Here is a 24,374-nt window from a genome sequence, read left to right as displayed (position 1 = left end):
ATGGTAAAGATACTATAAATAAAAAAGTGCAACCTTAACCTATGTATTTGTAGTATGAACATATGATATAATATACGAAAAAAAAACATGTAAGACAAACTAATCATACTGAGAGTTTCAAGTTAGAAAATCCCAATGCGGAAATGTACTATGTTGTGGTTCGTTAGATATCTCAAGAGTTGGTTGAAAATATTTAGTACCTGTTGTAAACAAATAAGGAAAGGAAAAGAAGAACGAAAATCAAAAACCAAAAACCAAAAAAAAAAAAAAAAAAAAAAACGAACAAAAATAAATAAAGAAGGAAGCAAATGGCTGGCTGGCTCATTCATGTGTAAAGCTAAGCGCACATCTTTATAGTTTACTATCATTTGTATATAATCTAGTCGAAGCTACATCCCAACTCTAGAAACGATGCGAAGCTCCAAATTTACGATGTAAATTAGGTTGCTCCATCAGCGAACCTTGTCTTCTCTGACATCTATGACAACACCGTATTCCTCTAGACCACCCAGCCAACTAGGCTATAAAACAAAGCCTTCGTTAACCGAGTGATACTTCCTGGTAAGTTAATCTAAAACGCGAACATTAGCATATGATGAAACTAAAAATGACAACCTCTGGTAATATCGGCTAAGAAAGTATATGATCTGCAAAGGTATACAATTACAACCACACCAAGTATATAATACATATAAGAAGTATAATGGGATGATGCAACTCTACAATCTTACTTGCTACTACATTAATCTCACCTAGGTGTTGTTATGTAGGATAGAGGATCAAATTAATACAGGGAAGATAATGTAAACTTATAGAAGGGTTTAAAATTTATTTTATATAGCTTAGCTAGTCGAGCGGTCGAGCGCGCTGAATTGTGTGCATGCGGTGTTGCCATAGATGTCACAGCGGCACGAATTCGAGTCCCGCAGAGGGAACGACCAAACATTTGCATCGTTTGGAATTTTTTATGCCCGGTTCGATAATGCACAGTATGATGTTATAATAACTAGTCAAATGTATCCATAATGTAATCAACTGGTAAATAAAGACAAAAAAACATGCATCCAATGTGAGGGATTGAATATGGAGATCACATTTTGGGGAGTTTTGTTAGTATGTGTAACCACACAACAAAAAGATGATTTAATGTTTGTTGAAACTGGATCTGTATCGTTCGTCGCAAAATAACACGCATTACAGCAAATTAGAAACTCATCTATACATTTTATAGAGTAATTTTACACGGCGTATAATTCTGCCTGAATAAATGCCTGGTTTATTATCATTATGTTAATGAATAACTGGGCACACAAAAAATAATCGCATTTGTAAAAAAAGGTCACAGATAGCTATAAAGACAGAATATCATGCAAAAATATATTGCAGCATTTTGTCACAAATACATTGCATGTACAGTATGTTATATGAAACCTTGAACATGAAATTTTAAGTTAAATTTGAATCGTTACAAAAGTTATTGTACTTTACAAAGCATATTGTGTTATTATTGTAGGTTGTCTGGATGCATTATGATACAATGAACTGCAATCGAATAAAACATTTTAATGAAACAAAATAAAATTAAAAATCATTTAAAACAAAAGGCAATGACGATAGTTAAATATTACAAGTGTGCTTAAAGATTCAAAAACTCGTATTGTCTAAATATTTGTACACAAAGTCATTAGAAATGTTACTTTTCATAGTATCATAAAAGTACTCACATAAAACACAAAATACTTCGATAGGTTGGTGTGGTATAAGAAAGCTGACTGCGCTTTTTCGTAAACATGTTTAAACAGGATAATTATAACCAGTACCAAGAAATAAATGAAAATGTTTTTTACTTTTTATTATTTTCTTGGTGAGCTTTCCGCGAATTACCTTCGCTATACGTGCGTATTGTTTAAAGGTATGCTTTATTTAGCTTAATGGTTGGTCGAGTGGACAATGACAATATGGTCGATCTGTGTCAGAACTGTTTGGCAGTAAATACAATGTCATTCATATGATAAACTGCTCTTAAATAGTCAAATTTATTCTCCGTAGGTAGGATCTTTTCCAGTGAAACGCTAAATGTTGAAAAATTCTTTTAAATGTTTATTTACTAAACTACACAATTTTATCGTTAAGGTTTGAATCATAGGATATGTAATGTGCTATTTACTTCATATTTCTCTTGATGTTTGTACAATAATTCCAAAGAAGTCATTGGGAAATCATATTTAGTTAAGTAAGTCTTACAAAGCTTGATGCTTTACTGCTTTTATTCATTTGCTATTTGACGGATGCCCCTGGTGGCTTTTAAAGCGTTCACATGGAAATTATTTATTGGTAAAAGATATGCATAAATTTCTTTTTTATCGGCTTTTTTAAAATTCTTAAGTGCTTTACTTTATGTTAGGTTTACAATTGAACAAATGATATAATCATCAGTGTTTTAAACAGAGCAATTACATAGATTTCTGATAACACAAAGGTCACAATTACTTACTGTATATTATGTAATTGACATTTCTGTCTATAAGGTGTTTTATCTCTCCACTGGATGCTTTATAGTAGGACTGTGATATTTATTTACAAAAAAAAGGAATGGACATTACTCATTCATTAATCAATCTATTAATATATTACACAGCGGTAAATGGTGTCGATAAAAAGTTGAGAAGAAGATCCGGTATTGAATTGATGGAACTAAATCGGGTGTCTTGAAAAGGAACGTTATTCAATTACAATCAAGAATAAAATTTGTAGATGTAAATTAATCAAAGTTCTATGGATTCCATCATACCTTTTTAAGATTTCACTGTAACATTTTCAAAGCGTATTATTATATGTAACAGAACACCAGCGCTAGATCTTTTGGTGCACAGACAGGTCGAGATATTTCAAAAGGGTAACCAACAATCGTTTTTTTTTCAACTGTTTCAACTGCTTATCAGTAAAACTTACAGCCACAATTATTGCGTAAGAGGAGCTAAATACAGATATTCAGAAAAAAAGCAGACATAACATACAAATCGAGGATGATACTATAAAGATATATACAAGAGGTTATTTAAATATATATATCAGACTAATGAACATGTCGATGCAAATAAATATAGTGTAAATATAATGCTACCGAATTATTAAGTTTTCAATTTTCTAGATGAATAAAGACAATCGGGTGAATACTTTAATATTACAATATTTTAACATTTTATACAATTTACTAATCTGCGGATTAATATAGTAAAATTCGGGACGATTTTTTCCGTAAATTTACAACACCATTATGAGTGCAGACATGTAATGGAATTCGTACCGAAGATTAGTCATGCATAAATTACAAATTCGATGAGTTCTCGGAATATTCTGCGATCTGCCGGTTTCGTTCGGAAATTTCATATGTCATGTACGTAACTTACAGATAGAGGCTCACCGTGTGCGATTTAGTCTAAGTAAGTATGACAAAAGTTTAAACTCAGTCTTGAAATTTGAATAAAATCCCCCTCCCCCGCAATGAAATATTCATATTCCCAAACCATTTCTGTATGAACTGATCTTGAAGTCTTTGTTATATGGTTTTCTTTTCAAAATTAACATGCAGCTTTTGTAGGACATTCCACATCTTATTAAAACCACATTCATAAAAAAATTGACATGATAAAAGATAACTATTTTGATTTACAATTTTTTTCGTTATTATTTCATCATATATTTTGTGATATCATTTTCTATTTGTCACACGAATGCATCTATCAAGATGCATACATTTTCTCTTCTTAAGATATGCCATATCAATTCCGACCTTCTCTTGACTACCATGATTGCTACATCCGTTGACAGTTTTTCTAGATCTTTCTCGATGTAATAAAAACATTGTCTACTATACATGACAAATATGTTGTCGTACCACCAGACAAAGCCCAAAACAACATTGTGTTTGTCCGCAAACCTTTTTACATCAATGTTTATTATCAGAGGTAGACGTAGAAAATAATAGCAGTGATAAGACCTATACTGCTGCCACACTCTCCAAAGAAGAGATTGTGGAAAACCATAAATCTGTGCTATCCTCTTTTTGGTCTTTCTACCAAGGACGATGATTGTGATTTACCGTCTATGTACTGGATTCCTAAACTCCACAAGAACCCATACAAACAACGTTTCATAGCTGGATCTGCAAAATGTACCACCACACCTCTTTCAAAACTATTAACTTCAATACTCACAACTGTCAAAGAGGGTCTACAGTCTTGCCACAATACCTGTTACTCCCGTAATAGTATTAATTCAATGTGCATCCTGAAAAATTCGAATGATCTTTTCGAGACAATAAAAGACTATTATTTGCATATAATATAATAAAAACCTATGCTTTTTCAACACTGTATACTACTATTCTCCATACTCAGTTAAAATCCCTATTATACATCGTTGTTTTTCCAAAAAAAGATGGTACACCTAGACACAAATATATAGTTCTTGGTAGAGATTCCTCATACATTGTGAGAAATAATTCCAAATCATCTTCCAAATATACAGAGGAAGATGTTTACAAAATGCTGGAATTTTTAATCGACAACATATTTGTCCAGTGTGGTGGACGTGTGTTTGCAACAAACGGTCGGCATTTCAATGGAAACAAATTGTGCTCCTTTACTTTTCCTTCAATCTAATGAGGCTGACTACATAGCTGATCTGATCCGAAAGAAAGAATATCGTTTGGCTAGATCCTTTAATCTAAGTTTCCGCTATATATATGACGTATTATCTTTAAACAATCCTTATCTCGGGGATTTGATATATCGCATCTACCCCAAAGAACTTAAGATAAAGGCATACTACAGACACTGTGAAGTCAGCCTTATATCTTGACCTACGCTTAGAAATCGGTGGTAAAGTAAAACTATTGACCAAACTTTACGACAAACGTGATGACTTTTCATTCAAAATTGTGGCAACATCCCTTCAGCACCTGCGTATGGGGTGTTCATATCACAACTCATACGTTATGCCAGAGCTTGCCTTAACAACGCAGACTTTTTGTATCACGCTAGATCTCTAACAAATAGGCTTCTGGAATAGGATTATGTTGCTACAAGATTGAAGTCATCACTACTGAAGTTTTATGGTCGTCATCATGTGGATCGTTATGGTGTATCCATCTGCACCATGAAAACTGATTTATTCAACGGGTCATAGTTTCCTTTCCTAGTTTGTCAATCCTGGACTTAAATTTTTATGAGCAACTCGGTGGTAGTTTCTAGAAAAACAGAGGACGCTTACCCTACCGGTGCACCTGGTCCATGCTCCCAGTTTTTTATGGAGTCCGAGTTGCTTATTTGTTTTTGTTACTTTGTATGTATGATTTTAGTTACTTTATGTTCTTTGTTGTGTATGTCTGTTTTCCATGTCTTGTCTTTGTCCTGGATTACATTCTTTGGATTACCGCTATAATCGTGGTTTCCTTGATTACTCTTTTAAAGACAAAACATCATCTTTATAGCAAAAAACTGTGATCAGATTATCTTGTTAAACGATGTTCCTTCCTTTGAATTAGTTCTGCTATAAAGTCAGCCTACATGTAAAAGGAATGAATAGAATGGTGAGCAAGTAGAGGAGCAAACTCCCAGCTGAATGCCGGAAACCGTGGACAGATATCTTGTCGATGGGTTATTCTACCATTTTGACAACATTTTCTTCGGTTTATCTAGAAGATTATTTAGAATTGACAAAAGATAACGCTGCTTTGTTTGCATCATTACACAGACAAATTAGATTTGATAGAAAATCATTTATTAACTATTCAAATTCTTTCAAAAATATAATCAATAACATTGTTTAACCTTTAAATAGGTGACAAAACAAGATAGAAAGGTACGGTGCAAAATTGCTTGCCCCAACTTACTTATAAAAACATAAATACATACATACAATACAAAAAATATTTGTAGGGTGAAACAAGGGGCAATTTTGTACTACAAATTACGACGTTTTGCCAAAACTTATTCTTCACTTTATCTTTAGGATTTTAAACGCAAACTGACCGTGTGGAAAAACTCTTGCTGTCAATTTTAACCCCCCACGTTGCATTCATGCATTGGCTAAGCAGATGAATGCATGTTTATTAATGGATGTTTAGGCATGTTCATAAGATATAAATGAATCTTTTGCTCAAGGCCAAATATTTTATTCAGATATTCTCATATAAAAAGTGGGAACCTTTCATTTAAGAATTACCAAAACAAATATTTAACCTTTCTATAAATGTTCTTTTTTACAGGCAACATTTTCAATAACACGTTAACAATTTGATAAACACAACAGACAGACAATTTTTTTATTAACATTATTACACTAAACTAAACTTAACTAAACTGAACTACATTTTAGAGAAAAATCAGTTATTCAAAAGTGCCCAATATTGCTTTAAAGTGATTACATTACATCCCCCATTAAAATAGTAATCTTTAATTATAAAGCTAACCCATTAGTTACTATCATTTTTCCTTTTTTTTGATATTTTTCTGTTAACTGTTTAAGTTAAATTCTTTGACGTGAGACCTATTTTACGTCTCATCCCTTTTTTCTAGTTTTAGTTCTTGTTATAAGTTTTAAGACAGTTCATTTTAAACTGTTTGCATTGCTTCAGATTGCTACATCCGCTCGCTAGTATATTAGTTGACAGAGTGTCTTCGATCAGTGTTGTGTGGAATTGCTTTGATTTTAGTTTTCTGCTGAACTAATAATGTTTGCTGTTCTCTGTGAAAAAAAAAAAAGGAAATTATCAATGATCGGAGTTCGTGGACTCTATTTAAGAAGCAAACATATATATTAAAGGTTGACACCTAGGAAATGAACACCTGAAGTATTTTGACATATCATTGGAAATATCATATATTTGCGCGATATAAGGGAAAATAGTTTTATTTGTAAAGCACTTACTACTAAACTTGTGACTTATTTGAAGTCAGGGAAGAAATAAAACTATAAAACAGTGAACATGTCGTAGTAAACTCTCTATCACCAGTTTTCCTGACTATCATTCAAAACTCAAGAAAGATTACTTTAATACGCATTTAAATTAACGTAAGAGTAAGAGTAAAATGTATTACTTTTATACTACAATTATACTTGCAAAATTAATTTATCTGACAAAATATTAAAATTTGCGAATAATATGAAAAGAAACCGTCAATTGCGTACACAATTAACTTGTATCCCTAATACTCACATATACCATAAAGATGAATTTTAATTTTATTTAGAAACTACTTTCATGTCCATGTTCAATTTTTAAACATTTGTTCAAACTAAGAATCCATTCTTTTATTTTAAATTCCGAAGTCATTTACATCATATATATATGTACTCACTGTATTTGACTTAGAGTTGACTCCAATCGGGCAAGTCGGTTTCCGACAGTCATCATGTTGAGTTTTTGGCTTTCATTTATTTCCTGAATACATTTATTCATTTCACTTATGGGAGGTATTTCCCATCTGTCCAAGACTGCTTGAATATCAGATATAGACTCGCATTCCATGTAATGTTTTTGTCTAGTTTCCTACAAGGGTTTAATGTTGTCAATTATATCAAATAATACGAACAACTTGATACAGTCATTATTTCATAAACAAACTTATACTCTTAGACATTTCTATCTCATAGGTTTTATAAAGTTCATTTAGTATTTATAGTCTTATTCCATGGAACATGGAGAGGGGAAATCAGATGATTTACCATTAAAATTGGCCTTAAACTGACATACTTCATCCCGGTGGGTTTGTTTTTTGGTATATAAAATGTATTATATAATTTCAAATTTATATGTTATTTGATAAGGACAGTTTGAATAGCACACTATACAAAAATACTAATCGATATCGTACATTGTAATAGTATATTAACACCATAACTCGACAAACTAATCATTCCACAACGGTACTATCGCAGATTTCACGATACTTTATCACTTAACAGCCAACTGTTTTAATATAACATTGAAACATTATAATAAATGACTGATTCTTTCCGGGGTAACAGTGGAACGTTTGTGCTAGAGGGACATAATACGCAAATGTTGATGAAATACATGTTGCGATGAATTTTTTTCTACTACCCTACCGGTGCACCTGGTCCATGCTCCCCGTTTTTAGAAGAATCCGAGTTGCTCATTACTCTTGTTACTTTGTATGTATGGATTTACTTACTTTATGTTCTTTTTTGTTTATGTCTGTTTTCCATGTCTGGTTTTTGTCCTGGATTACATTCTTTTGATTACCGCTATAACATTGGTTCCTTTGATTACTCCTTGGTAACAAATGTTTTGAATAATTAGACGAATCGATACCAACTTTAAAAATAAATGTCATCAGAAATGAAATAGTTTTACTCAATTACTATTTATGAATACCTTTCCCAAATACATGCTGTTCAGTTCAACCCTTGCAATAACCCAAGCTCTTGTAACCTCTAGCCCTCTTTGTGCATCCTGTTGGATATTCTGGTAGGTGTCGCTCAGCTGAGCTATGAGGATGTTAAGTAGAATGACACAACATGTAAACAGGAACACTAGCATAATGATACAGCTCATAGGCCTAAAATACGAAAATGCGATATTTTCGAAAATAGAATAGTGTTACATGTAACCAGCAGAGAATGTAAAACCGGTTTTACTGATCAATTGAAATTGTAAATATGTAGGTGAACGGTATCTTTATATTTGGTTATTGTGCATTTATTCTGTATGTGTCAAGTATATTTTTAAAATTCTAGTACTTCAATCACATATGACTTGCCTTACTCGTTTACTGTTTTGCCTATTGTACCATTGAATGAGTATACATACGGTGTGTGCATTTATGGCATGGTAGAGACGAATGCGTCCCGCAATTTGTAACCAGGTTAATATGCATCTGATTTGTTTTCCTTTCTTTTTTTCAATTCATGCTATTTTATTTTTGTTCAGTCAGCGTCCTCAACACATCTTATCTCAAATATTGAATGCCAATTTATCTATTTCTCATACTAAACACAATTTCAAGGTACTATTTATGCAAAGCCTCAGTTATGTATAATTTGTGGTCATATTTATTTGATTTTTTTCGAGAAAAAAGCTTTACAAAATATTCTGCTTGTTCGAATTCAAATAAAAAAAAAATATATTCAACTGCATTCACACTAGTGTACTTTGTTTTACTATTCTTTGAGAAAATTAAAGAATCACAATATATGTGGCAACGCGTACACACGAACCTCTTCTGTTATTCGTCACCGCCATTGTAATTTATAAATGTACTTAATACGTTATAAAACTGAATAGACAATTCATAGGAAGGTGAATGAGTGTACTAGACTTATATTTAGTGAGAGGTTTTTAGTTGAAATTTATTACTATAACGTGTCATTAATTTATGACTAAATTCACGCCACCGAATTTTACAGTATGAACATAAATAAACATACAAGGAAGTGATCTTACAAAGAGTTTAGAATTTTAGGAACTAATCCAAGAAAACAATTAATTACTTCAATTCTGTGTACTCTATAATTTTTTCAGCTTCTGTTAGTGCTCGTACACCGACAAATAGAATCTTCCAAAACGAACTGAAAGAAATAAGTTAAAAAATGATGAGCTTATTCACATACCAAATGTAAATAATGTCTTTTGAAAATCATAGGAATAGTTGTATTTGAAACAAGACTGCCAGTGAAATTCAGTATAGTTCAGATAATATTCCCAAATATGCATGTGGTGAGTGCAATGTTATGATATTTTAGTCAAATGTCGTATAGCATATTTGGTAGCCATTGTTCGAATATAAAACGCGAGTTCACATGATCGATCTAGAGGTGATAGTGCTATTGAATAATAGTTGTTTCTTGACTCACTATGTGCAGAGTAATTTGGAAGTATTTTGCAAGGGTTCACAATATTTATTAGGTTTCCCAAAATGAAGTTTAAGAACCTTATTGCTTTTGCTCTTTTTCTTCAGCTTAGACATTTCGTCCAACCGTGATCTTAGAAACCGGAAGGCGGAGTCTCACGAAACGTTATACACATATTCATTTCCACATAAAGTTATGTCTACCCGTATCCATGATATGTTGCCCGTTGCCTCGGAAACTGACCCAAAAAAAATTAAATATTCAATTCGGATGGAATTAGGTTTTAAGAATAAAAATGACATGGCGAGGACATCATGCAAAGTTTATGTTTTGGAATGTTTCAAAAGTCGCTTTGCCCTGGAAAGGGATGTTCCCGTCAAAATTTTTAAATGCTCCAATTTTAGTGAAATTTGTTTTTGATGGGAAATGATTTGCGGAATCCAAATATTCAGTTTTCGGAACTGGTTGGGATTACAGACGAGGCCAGTTTTGAGAGCCCATAATGTTCCTTCCGATCATTATACTTTCTTGTTTAAATGTATATTATATGAGTACCTCGTTTCCTCATGTGTGTCCAACGAATCTTCTCCTTTCAGAGATAGCAAAAAGGCACCACTAAATGCTAGCAGTATAATTATGAACACTAAGAGGAACTGCAGAAAATCGTGGGTAACAATCCTCCATAAAATTCGTGCAAAAGCACCTGTTTGCCTGAAACATTTATTTTACTCGTTATATAAAAAGCATTTAATTAACATCAAGAATAATGAATACCTTTTAAAATCAGTTTTGTACAGCGACCGGTCATGGAAAGTGTACACAACTATGATAACTACGACCTTACATATTGATATACAATATGAACAATTAGCTAAAATTCGTTTCCTGTATTCTTTTAAGTCGCTCCAAGTTCATTTTTATATTATGGACTAGAAGTTGTATTCAGTTTAATTAACATTTTCTACATGAAGCTGCTTTCTAAAGGTATACATCGTAAATTCATTCGCAAATATTTTAGATCAATTATAAAAATATAGCGAAGAAGATATAAGTTGAAAAGTACATACCAAAAATGCTAATTTATCAAAAGGTTATCAAAATTTCCATAACTACGTCATTTATATCGCTTTGAACGAAAAAATAATCTTACCTCAAGACAGCAGCGTATTTGAATATTCTCAGGCTCCATAAAAGAAATCCTATAGAAAATACAGACCATTGCTCCTTTACTTCTAGAAACCTGAGTGGAATCACAGTTAGAATAAGAACTGCAGACGACAGATCCATATAATTGAAGGGGTCGTGCCAATACTCTAACCTATGTCTGCAGAGAATATTAAACAAAAATATAAACTCATACGCAATAATAAAACAAATAAAGAATTCGATGCACCTCTGCAGTGCAGGTATATAATAAGTCACAGTCTCATTACCGTCGTAAAGATATGTTTAAATAACTCAATTTCAGTTGAAACATGCTGTCTGGTTGAATAAAAATATATGTCCATTATCTCTTAGACTAAATTTTGTAAATGACTATGACGTCATCAACCTTTTTTGAGGATTTACTCGTTAAATTTTGATACTAAAACAAAATTGTAAGGAATGACTGTACTTCGATCTATTTGGAAATCTCAATCCCCTTGATTCACACCTGAACATTACCTGCTCGCAGGTCATTAAGTGTGCACCACTTAATTGAGCTTATTTCAAATAGACCGAAAATAGTAATTCCTTTAATATAGTTTTTATTTCATTATTACAATACGTTGAGAAATTAAGCTGGAAACACCAAAAAAAAAATAATAATAAATAAATAAAAAGCAAATGTAAAGACACGCAACAAGGGGGATGTGGTAAGTATTTCTCTCATTTTGTCAGACATCTTTCATATTGTTCGTCGACAGTAATATTCTAAGAAATATATGTAGGACCAATATCTTCACAATATTTGGTTATTTGTCATAGCAACATTGGAACTCCATATCAATATGGTCATAATGACGGTCGTAGACCATTTCATGCAGAAACGTTTACTTTTTTTACTTTTAAAATATTTTTGCCAGTGAAGCATTTGTGTGTGCCGCTAAGCATCGAAATATGTTTCCTTCCTATGTATTTCATGCATTAAAAGTAACTATATTGTGTATAATTAAGCAGCCACATTTTAGATCTGACTTTTTGTTGTAATAATAAATTATAATGTAAAATCTTATGTGTACTGTTTTCGCTCGATGCCTACTGATCTGTTGAATTTGGTTCAGTTTGCTTTGTTCGTTGTTATAATTCTTCTAGGTGCAATACGTTTTTTTTTATGAAATGCACAGAAATAACAAAAAAGGATAGGATGAATGTTATCATCTAGAAATATTGATTGGTATATAGAAAGATTTTCACCATTTTGAAGACAAAGTTAAAACAGAGTTGCAAATTACTTACTCAGTCTAGTAGTTACACAAGTTACACAACTTTACGAAATGTTTTTATTAGGTCTACCAAATTAAATATAGGTAACTACCACCGTTATTGGTAGGCCCCGGTTATAAATTTGCTTCATAAAATATAAATATAATATTCCATAGCTGTCCATTCTTATTGCAGGGCGTGCATATCGGTGAAGAAACATTGGTTTTAGGAGTATTCAAAGGAACTTAGATTCTAGCGGAAATCAAACAAATGTAGTTCAATGACAAAGACCAGGCTATGATAAAAGACAGACAAAACAGAGAACATTACATAACGAAAATAATACGTACAAAGCAACAAAAGTGAATGTGCAACTTAGATTCCAATAAAAACAGGGAACATGGACCATGCACCGTAGGGTAAGCGCCCTGTCCTTTTTCTTCAAACCCTCGCCGAACTGCTCTTAAAAGTCAGATCAAGGGTAGACGAAAGAGGAAAGAGAAGCCTATGACACATTGAACAAATCGGTTCTCATATTGCAGATGGATATATCGTAACGATCCATGTGGTGATGTTCATGATGACGACCATTAAATTTCTGTAGTGACGAATTCAATCTTGTAGCAGCATAACCCTGTTCCAGAAGCCTATATTTTAGAAGTCTAGAGCGGTACAAAAAGTCTTCGTACATGTAGTTACATAACGTATGAGTTGTGAAATGAAAACTCCAAGGTGCTGAAGGTATATTGCCACAGATGGAAGGAAAGTTGCAGATACGGAATGAAAAGTCATTGCGTTTGTCTTATATTTTGGACAATAATTTCTCCTTTACCATCGATTTTTTAATGTAGGTCAAGATATGAGGCTGATTTTACTATTAAGATAATGCCTTTTTGCATTTTACTTAATTAATCTTGTCCATTCTTGTATATAAGAACTGCTCATGCCAAAGTATCCATAACGTTAAGGTATATTTGTCTATCAAAGCCTTTACTTACTTCCGCAATTGGTTAAGTTCTGACAGGAGAGTAAGAAAGGCCACAACACATGTCAAAATCTCAAAAATAGCTCGGAAAACGTTAAGTGGTGACTTATAGTTAACTGGATCAGTTGTAGAAACAGCAACAACTGCAGAAAATGTAAGAGCGATCTGTGTAAGCAGATGCAAAAAAAAATTTATCCTGAAAAGGACAAAACATTATAGTTTAAAACAAGTATCCGTAGGTAAAAATGAGCGACCAAAATGTATCTTAAAATGGTGTATCTTGAGATAAGACGATACAGAATAATTCTAGAAATATCCGTTCTTTAAAGTTTTTTGCAGAAACATTTACTAACGGTCAACCTAAATAGTGTATTATTGTAACGACAATTATAAATTAAATTTGATTTGACTTGAGTCTAAATATAAAAAAAAAACACCACTGAGAAGCATTGCCAAAAATGCTCATCTTGGCAACTTCTTTATGTGTCCAACAAGGAAGGTAACACTCATAAGACTTCCATGTACTTACCAAACACAATTTATTTCCCACAAAAACAATAAGCTAAGCATAATTACGAAACAAGTGCATGTACTCCGATAGCATCAAACCTAATTAAAACATACTTACAGAAATCGTTTTCTTGCATATTCTTTCCATTTTCGTCTTATAAGTAATCTTATAACATCATGATAAACAAGTGTCTGTTTAAAAGAAATGCAAGAAAAATATGTGTCAATTTATGGTTATTTGAGGGGAGGGAAATGTTGTGTGATCACGCCGAAAAGCTTTAACCCCGCTGCATTTTTTTTTGGCAGAAGTCAGAAATTTCTGTTTGTCTTGTTTCGTTTTCACTTTAATTTTTTATGTCACTTGGGACAATTCGTTCGCTGTACCTGTGTATCATGATGTTTTGGGGGCGGCTGCAGCCTGCCCAGTGGTATGAAGGTTTCTTGGTCGTTTATTGAAGACCAAAGGTTGCCCCATGCACACAATTTAGTCCCGTTGGAGTTGTTGCATATACCATGCCTTTTTTTCGTTATTATTAAGAATAAGTAATACACCACGGTGTCATGTAAGTTAACATAATGATTGAATCTCTTGAAATGAGAATGAAAATGACGTTATTTTGAAACAGTTTATTAATGTTTGCGCTTAATTTTAGTTGCTAACAAAAAACAAAAACCTTTGGTGCAAAACTGACAAGTCCTTATATCATAGGAAAGACTGTAGCTGGCCCCAAAGCAAAATTATGAGCAGGCACAGCGAAATGGTTTTCCCATACACTACAGCTGACATTGATTTCAAATAAGCGCTTAGTATGAATTGCTTTTATTATAATTGAGAATGGGACAAAATTGTGCAAATAAAGTATCTACTTTTTAAACGAATTTACTAACAGGCTAGTTAATGCAAAATCAATACAATTGTAACAAGGTTAATGAAGGTATTGGTGGTAAATTTAACATCAAGTCATGTGATATCACACATACAAGTTTTTTTATCGTTATCTTAAACTTTTAAGATTTTCATCATTTCTTTTCGTCTTATTAATTAATGTAACATCTTGTCAAATTCCATCATTTACCGTTATTTAAGATAAATGCACAGTAGTTTAACTTTGAAATAGTGCATATATCAAGTTGTACAAGAAAGTATTGATTTGACTACCTTCCATAGACATGACTACATTTAGTTCTGAGACATCACATTGAAATTTATTGCTCATCGTGGATTCTTACCTTGTTACAAGTCTTTGCAATGAGTTGAAATGGTGATTTCGATTTTTTGTTGAATTCTCCTTGATATGGTGAACGACCATTTTCATCACAGTCCATAATATGATAATACACATTAATGTGCCCACTAGGATTTATGGGATCAATCAAACAGTCCAATAAAGCTAAAATTGTGCTCTGGTAAAAAACAACAAATTCATTTATTGAAAATGATATAAAGTTAGTAGTTTTACAAAATAAATTAATGTGTTATTCTCCTAAACGGTTTTGTTGTTCAGCTACTCCCATTTCTTTCTTTTTGTGTCTTCAACCAAAAGGCTGCTCAAATCAAAAGACCCCAATCTACTATTTAGAAAGAAAACAAGCTACATGTTGCCATTTGTCAAGTTTAAGCTATTTCTTTGAGTTTGCAAAGACACGCAAATACATTTATGGTTTCAGTCAAATAATTTTATTTTACCTTGATGATATTTTAACATCATTTACACATTTGTAAGCTTGAAAGACAAGAGGGTAACATATCACTGTTACGATCAATGGATAAAAGGAAACGGTCATACATATATATTGGATTATCAGCTTAACTCCTTGTTTGTTAAAATAGCACAATATTAATCAAATAATAAAAAGACGTATTTCATCTAAATATTTGAAAAAAAAAGATGGACTCTTTCAATAGTTTGTCCTTTACAAAATCGGAAGAAGGGTCTCTTTTGATCGGAACTGTTGTTAATTTTGTGCAAAAACGAGCAAATAGAAGCCATATGAGTTTCTTAAGCGGAATCCCAATTTTGTTATTTTCTTAACCTTCCCTTGACATATATCACAAAAATAAATGATAAAGAACATAAGTCAAGGTACCTGCATTTTCTTCTCAATGAGTTTGTGGAAGCTAAATTCCGCAGGCGTACGACCATCGCTTGTGTAGAGTTGCCGAGCACTAATAAGATATTTCAATTTTAGAAGAAGAAAAATGCTTTGTCTTTTTGTTTTGTTTTCACCTTTAGTATGTTATGTATTGTTTCGTTTTCATTTTTAGTTTATTTTTATGTTACTTAAGTATACAGGGGCAACTCTTTCCCTGTACTTGTGCATTATGATGTTTTGGCCAGCCACAGCCTGCCTTGTGATGTGAGGGTTTCCTCATCGTTAATAGAAGACCAATTGATGGCTTTGGGTTGATATTCTCAACCAGGAGGGGTTGTTGTTTCTTTGACATATTCCCCATACCTATTCTCGTTATACTGATATAAGTATGACGGAGCAAACTTCCATTATCAGTTTTGATTTGTTAACTTTATTAGTACTTAATAGTCATTCTTATATTTGCAGGGCTGCTCAAGTTCATGTCTATAATAATCAGTTACACTGAAGCAGAGTTTTACACTTCAATAAAACCTTCAGATTAAAATATCTTGCTTTGTGTATATTTCTGAATCTTATCTCTATATCAATATATTTACTTAGAACCTAATAAGACATAACATCGGACTGAAACGTTTAAAATAAAAAACAGAAGTGAAATTCAGTACTGATATAATAATTTTACAACAAAGTACAAACGTTGAAAGTTTGACCTATAAGAAACAGGATAAATGGAATCAAAACTACAGCATAGAATTGAGAAAACAATGGTCGCAAGATAATTCAAATACTTCGTATGAAATAACATATATTGTCGAAAAAAAAAGAATCAATTGTATAAACTAGATAACTAACTCTCTATGTGACATATATGTAATCAGCATCGAAGCAATTTGGTCGTTTTCTTTGTCATAGGCAATTGTGTAAGGCATAATATTCGTTTTGTCTCTTGAATTTGGGTTTGCGCCGTTCTCTAAAAGCTTGCTACAGACTCCTCTAAAGTTCTTTTTTACAGCAAAATGTAAGGCTGTTTTGAGAGCGGTGTTACTGGCAGATGGATCTGCTCCTCTGTGGATCAGTGTACTAACTAATAGTTGGACCTGTTAATGGATTTTTGAAAATACAGAATGCAACTTTAAACATTTCTTGATCATTAAATGGAGAATTTAATGATTGATTAATTACGGATGCTATTTCATTTATTTTTAATGCAGTGGTTCGATCTTATATAAACAGAGATTGCTAATATTTTTAATTAATTATTCCTTTAAATGAGTAAAAATGTGAGACCAAAAACAAAGATTTTTTTTATAACTCCCATACCTTATTTTCGTCATCTATTTGCGAAACAACATATAATAACGCCTTATCTTTGTTGCCTTCTTTTGCAACAATTCTATCGATGAGAACCTCAACTTCGGCTTCTTGTCTCCCAACAAAACAGTTTTGTGTCTTTTTGGCTACCTATAGATAAAGGAAATTAAAACTGCCTTTGTATTGAAAGGAATAGAAAAAATCAAATCGAGGATGCAAACTTAAAGAGCTGAGAAAATATCGTATAAAATGTATATTCAGATATGCATTGCATATTCATGTGTTCATCTGTAACAAATCGGCCTTGATGTAACAGTTACCACCATAAAAAAAGGTTAACTACCATCGCTAACGCTTCATGTCCATAATGAGCGACCAGTCAATGCTTTTACAACCCCATAAAGCATATTAAATGAACATTGAATTCTTATTATTACATTTTATATTTTTTCTTATTTTATTTCTATAATACTTCAGATATATACATAAATATAGGTACTTCAAAGTGATCAAGAAATTAGTTTATTATGGCATTTTTAAATAGTTAGTAGATGTGTTTAATTGACTCATGAAACATCACGTGTAAACTGATTTTTCAATGAGATTAGCATATTTGTATGATATGCACAGTAAAAAAAAAAAATTAATTTAAAAATGTGTTATAAACTGTAATTATGTATAACAAATTTTAAAATGTGTTAAAATATATGTTGTTAAAAGCGTCAGCTTTTTTATTTTTGTTTAGTACATGTTTACGGGTAAGCACATGTAATTGTGTATGAATACTAAAATCTGACGCTTTTTATAAGTAATACTGTACTTCTGAAACATGTACATCTTTTTGTGTTAAGACACAAACCAGTTTTGGCGGTATAATATGCGGAGATAATGTTGGGCAAAATACACAGAGTACAATGGTTATCAGGAATGATTTTCCTGCATTGATGAAAATAGTGTATGCTTTAAACTCATATTTTTTTCGGTTTGATGTTTTCCTTAAAAAAAACACCATAAGCTTCAACTTTTGGAGAATACCTAAAATAATAATCTTTCTTTCCAATGTTTCGTTTATATAAGATTTTACAGTAAGTGATATATTTAGTTTGATACCTCTTTCTGGAACGAATCATTGTGCTCCGAATCACTTATACCCATAGCTAAACACTCCATAGTACAAGTGCGTCTCAAAGCCTGTAGTTTTTGTTCTTTTTGTCCTGTATTGGCTGTTATATAAAATATAATATAAGTATATATTATAATATATAAAATATAAGTTTTTTTTAAAATTAGTACTTCTCCGTCTAAGAATTGGACAAATGTGTATAAGGTGTGAAACTAGAAACAAAACAGAGATTTTATTGCATCAACCAATTATTTATACCTGATAACCTCCAAAAGTTACCATCAAAGTGTTTGTACAATTTGCTTTTGTAGGCTTTTGATATACTCAAATTTAGGCAAAATGCAATATGAAAAATGGTGGGAAAACGTTCACGCACTTTTTTCCTTATATAAGCAGTCACAGATCGATAGATACTTCTGGATAAATCTAAATAGCCTTTCAGTTGTTTTCTGGATGTATTGAATACATTTAAGGCAAAAAAGACCAAATTGTGAATTACGATGTGCCACTCATTGCCTGTTTTTTTTTTTTATACAGGGTGGTACTCAAATATCTTTTCTTGTTATTTGATAAAGGCAAGAGATGCCGTAAAATTAATTTCAAACAGTTTCGCCAATCTTCCTCCGACAGAACAAGAGACTATATTATTCGTTAATTTTATCTGAGGAAGTAGAGTGAATTTTCTTGTCTGAAAAGATCAACTCATATTTAGTGTTAGTCTCTGTAAGAATCAGTCAGTAGATGAAATATAATATAAAACGACCGAATATTTTGAAAGTTGAGTTTGACTATTTTTACCATCAGAATTAAAGTACAAATACAAACTTTCCATGCCACGTTGGTACATTGGGTTATAAATTCATTGACATACACTGCAGCTCGTTTGTTGTGATATTGAAAAATAAAAAAAAAAAAACTTAAATTAATATTTTGCTACATTAACTTTCACTCATTATGAAACCTGTAACAACCCCTCTACTCTTTAAACATCATATAAAGCTTATATATCATTTTAGGTAATCCCATCATTTTAGGTAATCCCATCATTTTAGGTAATCCCATCATTTTAAGTAATCCCATCCCTAAAGGTTTATATTTAATATGTACGTTTAATAGTCCTTAAGGACTTTTTGATGTAATGCATTGAGGAACTATATTTGTATAAATATTTACACGCTGTTGACTTTGAACGTCCAAAATATTCCATGGGAATTTTTTTTAATTGTCCACGGCGAGTACTTCGGGACGATGTTTTCGTGTATTTATCTTCCTCATTGACCCCCTTCAATCCTTTAATTGCAGATGTTCGTCGTTTATGGAACATTGTAATATTTCGATCTTCGTTGATTCAACAACAGCATATATCGTCGTTCTAGGCAACTGTAAAATGGAAATATCTAAGTTACATGCTTTGTAAAATAAAAACCATTTTCATAGACTTGGCTATTGTAAGGCTACAAATTGGTTTGAGTTGGCTTAGGGTATAGCTATATGTACTTTCACTTATTTAATCTTATTTAATGAACCGCAATGAACTAAAAGATTCAAAAGAAAGCTGAATTATATTTGATTTATCTCATATAATTATTGCGTTTTTTGTTTTGTTGTACAAGTGTTTCAATGTTTAACTTCTCATCAGTGCCATTATAACCAAATATTAAAAAAGTTTAATATTCCAAAGCTAATTGTATACAAGACACACTAAAACAGAAAATATCGAAATAAGAAGCAAATCCAGCATTTATTAGTTCTGCCAGAGTATTTCAAAGCTATATTATCGTAGCCCCGTGTTAATACAGGGAATGAACCATCATTGTATTAGGGATTTTGAAATTTATGCTACGGCAAATTTTGGTAAATATTATAAGATTAATTGTTCATAGTCTGACCAGTATGACTACTTGGTTCATGATAAAAGTGTGTAAAACACACATTACGGGGTTATAAATGATTATTATGTCACGAAGAAAGGCACACGACAAATGTTCAATATTTACAAAGCCAAATTCGAAAATAAGTATTGTTATCATTATTACACCTAAACCATATTTTGGTGCATTTAGAACCATTTCAGCCTCCTGTATATACAGTGACAGCTTTTTCTACTGAGTATAATTTCATACATAAAGTATAATACATAGTATGTTTTATTATCATCATATGCTAAATTGGGTGTTAAACTGATTCATTTTTTTATATATATTTCATTTACTAATCATTAAGTACTTATATTTATTATAGCAAACAATTATACCTCCTTATATGGTTTGAAACTCTAATAAAAACACTGCAAACTATGTTTTAAACATTTAAACGTAGATATTCGGAACATTAAAATATTGAAAATATATAGTAAAGCATCAGCGTTTTTTTGTTCTTCTTAAATTAAGATATTACTTTCAAAGAAATAAGTTTTGTATCGTATAGAGACTTAATCGTTATTCATACTTACATCTAAAAAACCTTCTCAAAAAGTGAATCTTCACAAGTTTCATGATGGTGATAATTTTCTTCCTTTTTTATTTTCTACGAAAATCGACATCAGCGCTTTTATCTTTCTATTGTTATATTAACAAACGGAAACACATATTTAATATTTCAATCAGTTTACATAAGGACTTTAATAAATATTACTATCCAATACTTTGTCTGTACTTACGTCCTTGAGATATATATATATATATATATATATATATATATATATATATATATATATATATATATATATATATATATATATATATATGGGTGCAGACAAATTGTCGTTCCTAGACGTTTTAGTACTGGAAAACAATGGAGATATTTCAAGAGTACAGACACGCATTAATACATAAGAAACACTAGAAATGAACGCTTAAAGGAATTAGAAATATTCTTACTATCCGTAATACCCTTTGTAATAACCCACAACCCATGTAATGCGAATATTTTTGAAATAGAAAGAGCAAACTTACCAATAATAGCACAAAGCGAATCGCTTAAAGTTCATATCAACAAAGAAAAAATAATACAAAGCAAACGTCAACCGAAAAACCTTAAACGAATACTTACAAGTGCCCGTTTCGACCCTGCCGAAAAACGCTTCACTGTATCGAAATGCAAAGACAAATGTTGCAACACTTGCGACTACATACACGAAGGACACTCGATCACGACAAGGAATGGAACTACTATTTACGCAAACGAGGACATGAACTGTAAAACTGCAAATTTAATTTACTGCATAAAATGTAGCAAATGTGAAGAAATATATATTTGTCAAACAGGCGACAGGGTCATTGATCGAACAAGAGTCCATCGACAACAGGTCCGAGATCCAAATTACAGATTTTGTCCCGTCATTGAGCATTGAGATAAATGCAGCGATGGACGATTTAAAATTTTCCCATTTTACAAACTGAGAGACAATGATAAAGATTTACGTGAAGCCATAGAAATGATGTTTATTCGTAAATTTAAATCGAAATTGAATGGACGTTAACATTTAACATTTAATGGACATCATTCCTCCTCGTATGATTAATCTAGGGCTGTAACTTAGTACACGATGAATTGTAGTTCGTGACAGTTCATCTAATGACCCGGCCAGCGAAAGCTATATTTTATACCCTAGCTGGCCAAGTGGTCTAGGGCGCTGGACTTTGTGCAAGCGGTGTTGCCATAGATGTCACAGCGGTTAGAGTTCGAGTCCCGCGGAGGGAAAGGCCAAAAAATACATGGAAGATATGTAAACCTATATATATATATATATGTATATATATAGTCCAATACGTTCAGTGTTGAACATATATCTCTCCATTACGTCTATTAAATAAATCACAGTTTAAATGCCCAACTAACAGATATTTTTTTACCGGGCTCACCCTCTCGAAAAGAATAATCAAGGGAACCACGTTTAATGCGGTAATCAAAACAATGTAATCCAGGGACAAAGACCAGACATGAAAAACAGACATACACATCAAAAAACTAAATTAACTAATATCATACGTACCTCATACGTACACAGTAACAAAAGTAAATGAGCAACTCGGACTCCACTTAACATTCCTCACTTCTTTACTCGCAGCAGTGAACGGTTGAATCTAATATGACTCTGCAAATGGAATAAGATGGTGTATTCAGTTTCTTGTCGACAAATCTAGTTCTATATACGTATATAGCTACGTTTGTTTTACAAAGACTAAAAATATAAATTTTTTAGCCCGTCATTTAATTTCAAAATCCATTATGTAGATTTTGTAATATATTTATATAATCATAATTTCAAGGACATGATAAAATTAACATAAAATTAAAGACACAAAAGATACACTTTCATTCTCTCCATTCTTAGACTTTAGCATAAACATAGACGAAACACGACGTATGAAATCAAAACTTCACAACAAACGTGATGACTTGGACTTTCCATTTTTTAAAAGAAATATAGTATTAATCTAATTGAATATTTCACACTACTTCCTGTGTTGCATCTTAATTATACAATGAATTTGCATTGAGATTTAGTTTATTCTCTGTTGTAAATCTGGGTCTTTCCCTCATGCCATTATGCGCCATATTTACGTTATCGTCATTGACGTTGTTTCCCGTATTTCGGATGTACTGATGATGTGATGTCGTTAAAGGAGAAAAAGCACAGCAATGGAGATGATTCTAAGCTCAGGTGTTGTAATGTTTTGTAACGTTTTTTAACTGTTTGATGCATTGTGGATGTTTTTTTTATGGACGATCATAGTAAACGTGTTTATTTTTACATATGCTGGGTTGTTGTACCTTTTGACCGCTTGACCCAAGAACCTATTTTCATCACACTGTCAAATAAGCTTTTAATACAGAAACATATGTTATCTTCGTTGAAATCATACAAATAAATTATTGAACGATATGAAATGTCTATCACAGTGACGAGATTATATATTCACTATGATTTCACGGATTGAAAATCAAACAAACCTGCAGCTTTCCGGATTTCTTTCCTTCTAACGGATGCTTGACAAAACTCCCTTTATTAATTTTTTTTTCGGAGGGGGGGTGGGGGATCAATTGCGTTAGGTTTTTGTACTGTCTTGTTTTATTAATTTTCAGTTTTTGTTAGTAGTTGTATTTTGTTTTATTGTCTACATCGTCGTTGTAAATCGTTTTTGTATCCTGTTTTCAGGATGGCTGTGTACTTTGATTTTGACTTTTGGGTTAGTATTTAGTTAAGATTTGTCAGTATTGTATCTATTGCACTATATTCGAGCTCTATAACAACAAATGAACATTTTATTTATCTGCATAAGCATTTGAAAATAAATATATATCACGTACTATATTAACATGAAATAGGTTGAGACAGTAAATTGGTGCAAGTGTTTTATTTTATTTTTATTATTTATTGTCTAAAGGTATTAAATATCAAAGGTTAAAAAGTAAATTGAAGAATGCATGGTATGCATGAAAGCTAAAATTTTGACAAAAAATGCAGTACTCGTTGTAATTTTATTTTCGCACGAAGCCATGTTTTAACAAAACAAGGTTACATCTCTTTTTTATTAAAAATACAAAAGACTATCTACCATCTGAGGTGTCATGAGATTCGTGGTTTTGTTCACTGGTTATAATCATATAGACAATCCATGGAATTTCTGCATGGTTATTATATGGCTGTATGGTTCAGGTCAAGACCTTTTGCCGCTGTTACGATCATGCAGCTGGACTAACAATTCAAGTTGTGCTCTGTCATAAAACGAAAACCATTTTCCAAGGTGATTAACGTATGTATCAAAATAGTTAAATTATCGCTTTGAAGCATTGCATATGGTTTTACCAAAAACGAACGAAAGCAATTGGCCAATCAACAGCTATATTTTTCTAATGTTATACCTAATTAAGCCCATTTGATTGTGTGGTAAATAGCTATTGTTTCATTTTTAGTGGACAAATATACAATTAATTGATATTTTGAACTTTGCTAATTGACTGTTTTGTTTCACAAGTCCAAGTGGCAAAATAGACAAAATGAATGGTACCTAGAATTATAAAATACCGAATGTACAGCGACAACATATATGTAACTAAAGA

At 31.9% G+C, this 24,374-nt stretch overlaps 2 protein-coding genes across 6 annotated transcripts in view; both read right to left on the bottom strand.

Moving 5' to 3' along the window:
• Window positions 1-6,491: 6,491 nt before the first annotated feature.
• On the bottom strand, window positions 6,492-23,904 carry LOC148614370 (transient receptor potential cation channel subfamily V member 5-like). Of its 4 annotated transcripts, none has more exons than XM_088588495.1 (16): window positions 23,870-23,904; window positions 22,303-22,404; window positions 20,761-20,834; window positions 19,482-19,688; window positions 18,296-18,408; window positions 17,195-17,335; window positions 16,727-16,971; window positions 15,869-15,947; window positions 15,011-15,184; window positions 13,899-13,972; window positions 13,284-13,466; window positions 11,030-11,203; window positions 10,435-10,590; window positions 9,520-9,597; window positions 8,405-8,588; window positions 7,361-7,555 (listed from the first exon to the last, which is right to left on the bottom strand). In XM_088588495.1, the coding sequence occupies exons 4-16, from the start codon at window positions 19,630-19,632 to the stop codon at window positions 7,361-7,363; spliced, it is 1,947 nt and encodes a 648-aa protein (XP_088444621.1). In that variant the 5' UTR covers window positions 19,633-19,688; window positions 20,761-20,834; window positions 22,303-22,404; window positions 23,870-23,904. The 4 variants fall into 4 exon arrangements, with proteins under 4 accessions (XP_088444619.1, XP_088444620.1, XP_088444621.1 ...); XM_088588496.1 differs by having other exon boundaries at window positions 7,365-7,555; window positions 8,405-8,517; XM_088588493.1 differs by lacking the exons at window positions 22,303-22,404; window positions 23,870-23,904 and adding an exon at window positions 6,492-6,750 and having other exon boundaries at window positions 7,365-7,555; window positions 20,761-20,940.
• The window catches only part of LOC148614369 (transient receptor potential cation channel subfamily V member 5-like), a 26,361-nt gene continuing 24,289 nt past the window's right edge, over window positions 22,303-24,374 (bottom strand). For both annotated transcript variants that reach the window (XM_088588497.1, XM_088588498.1), the window contains exon 15: window positions 22,303-24,029. In XM_088588497.1, coding sequence (XP_088444623.1) covers window positions 23,972-24,029 — 58 coding nt within the window. In that variant the 3' untranslated portion in view covers window positions 22,303-23,971. The remainder of the gene's footprint in view (window positions 24,030-24,374) is intronic.

The sequence above is a fragment of the Perna viridis genome, chromosome 6 (assembly GCF_037379345.1).
Source record: "Perna viridis isolate PV_CMFRI_1.1 ecotype Kerala chromosome 6, ASM3737934v1, whole genome shotgun sequence".
Lineage (NCBI taxonomy): Eukaryota > Metazoa > Mollusca > Bivalvia > Mytilida > Mytilidae > Perna > Perna viridis.
This window is presented reverse-complemented; position numbering and strand designations above follow the sequence as displayed.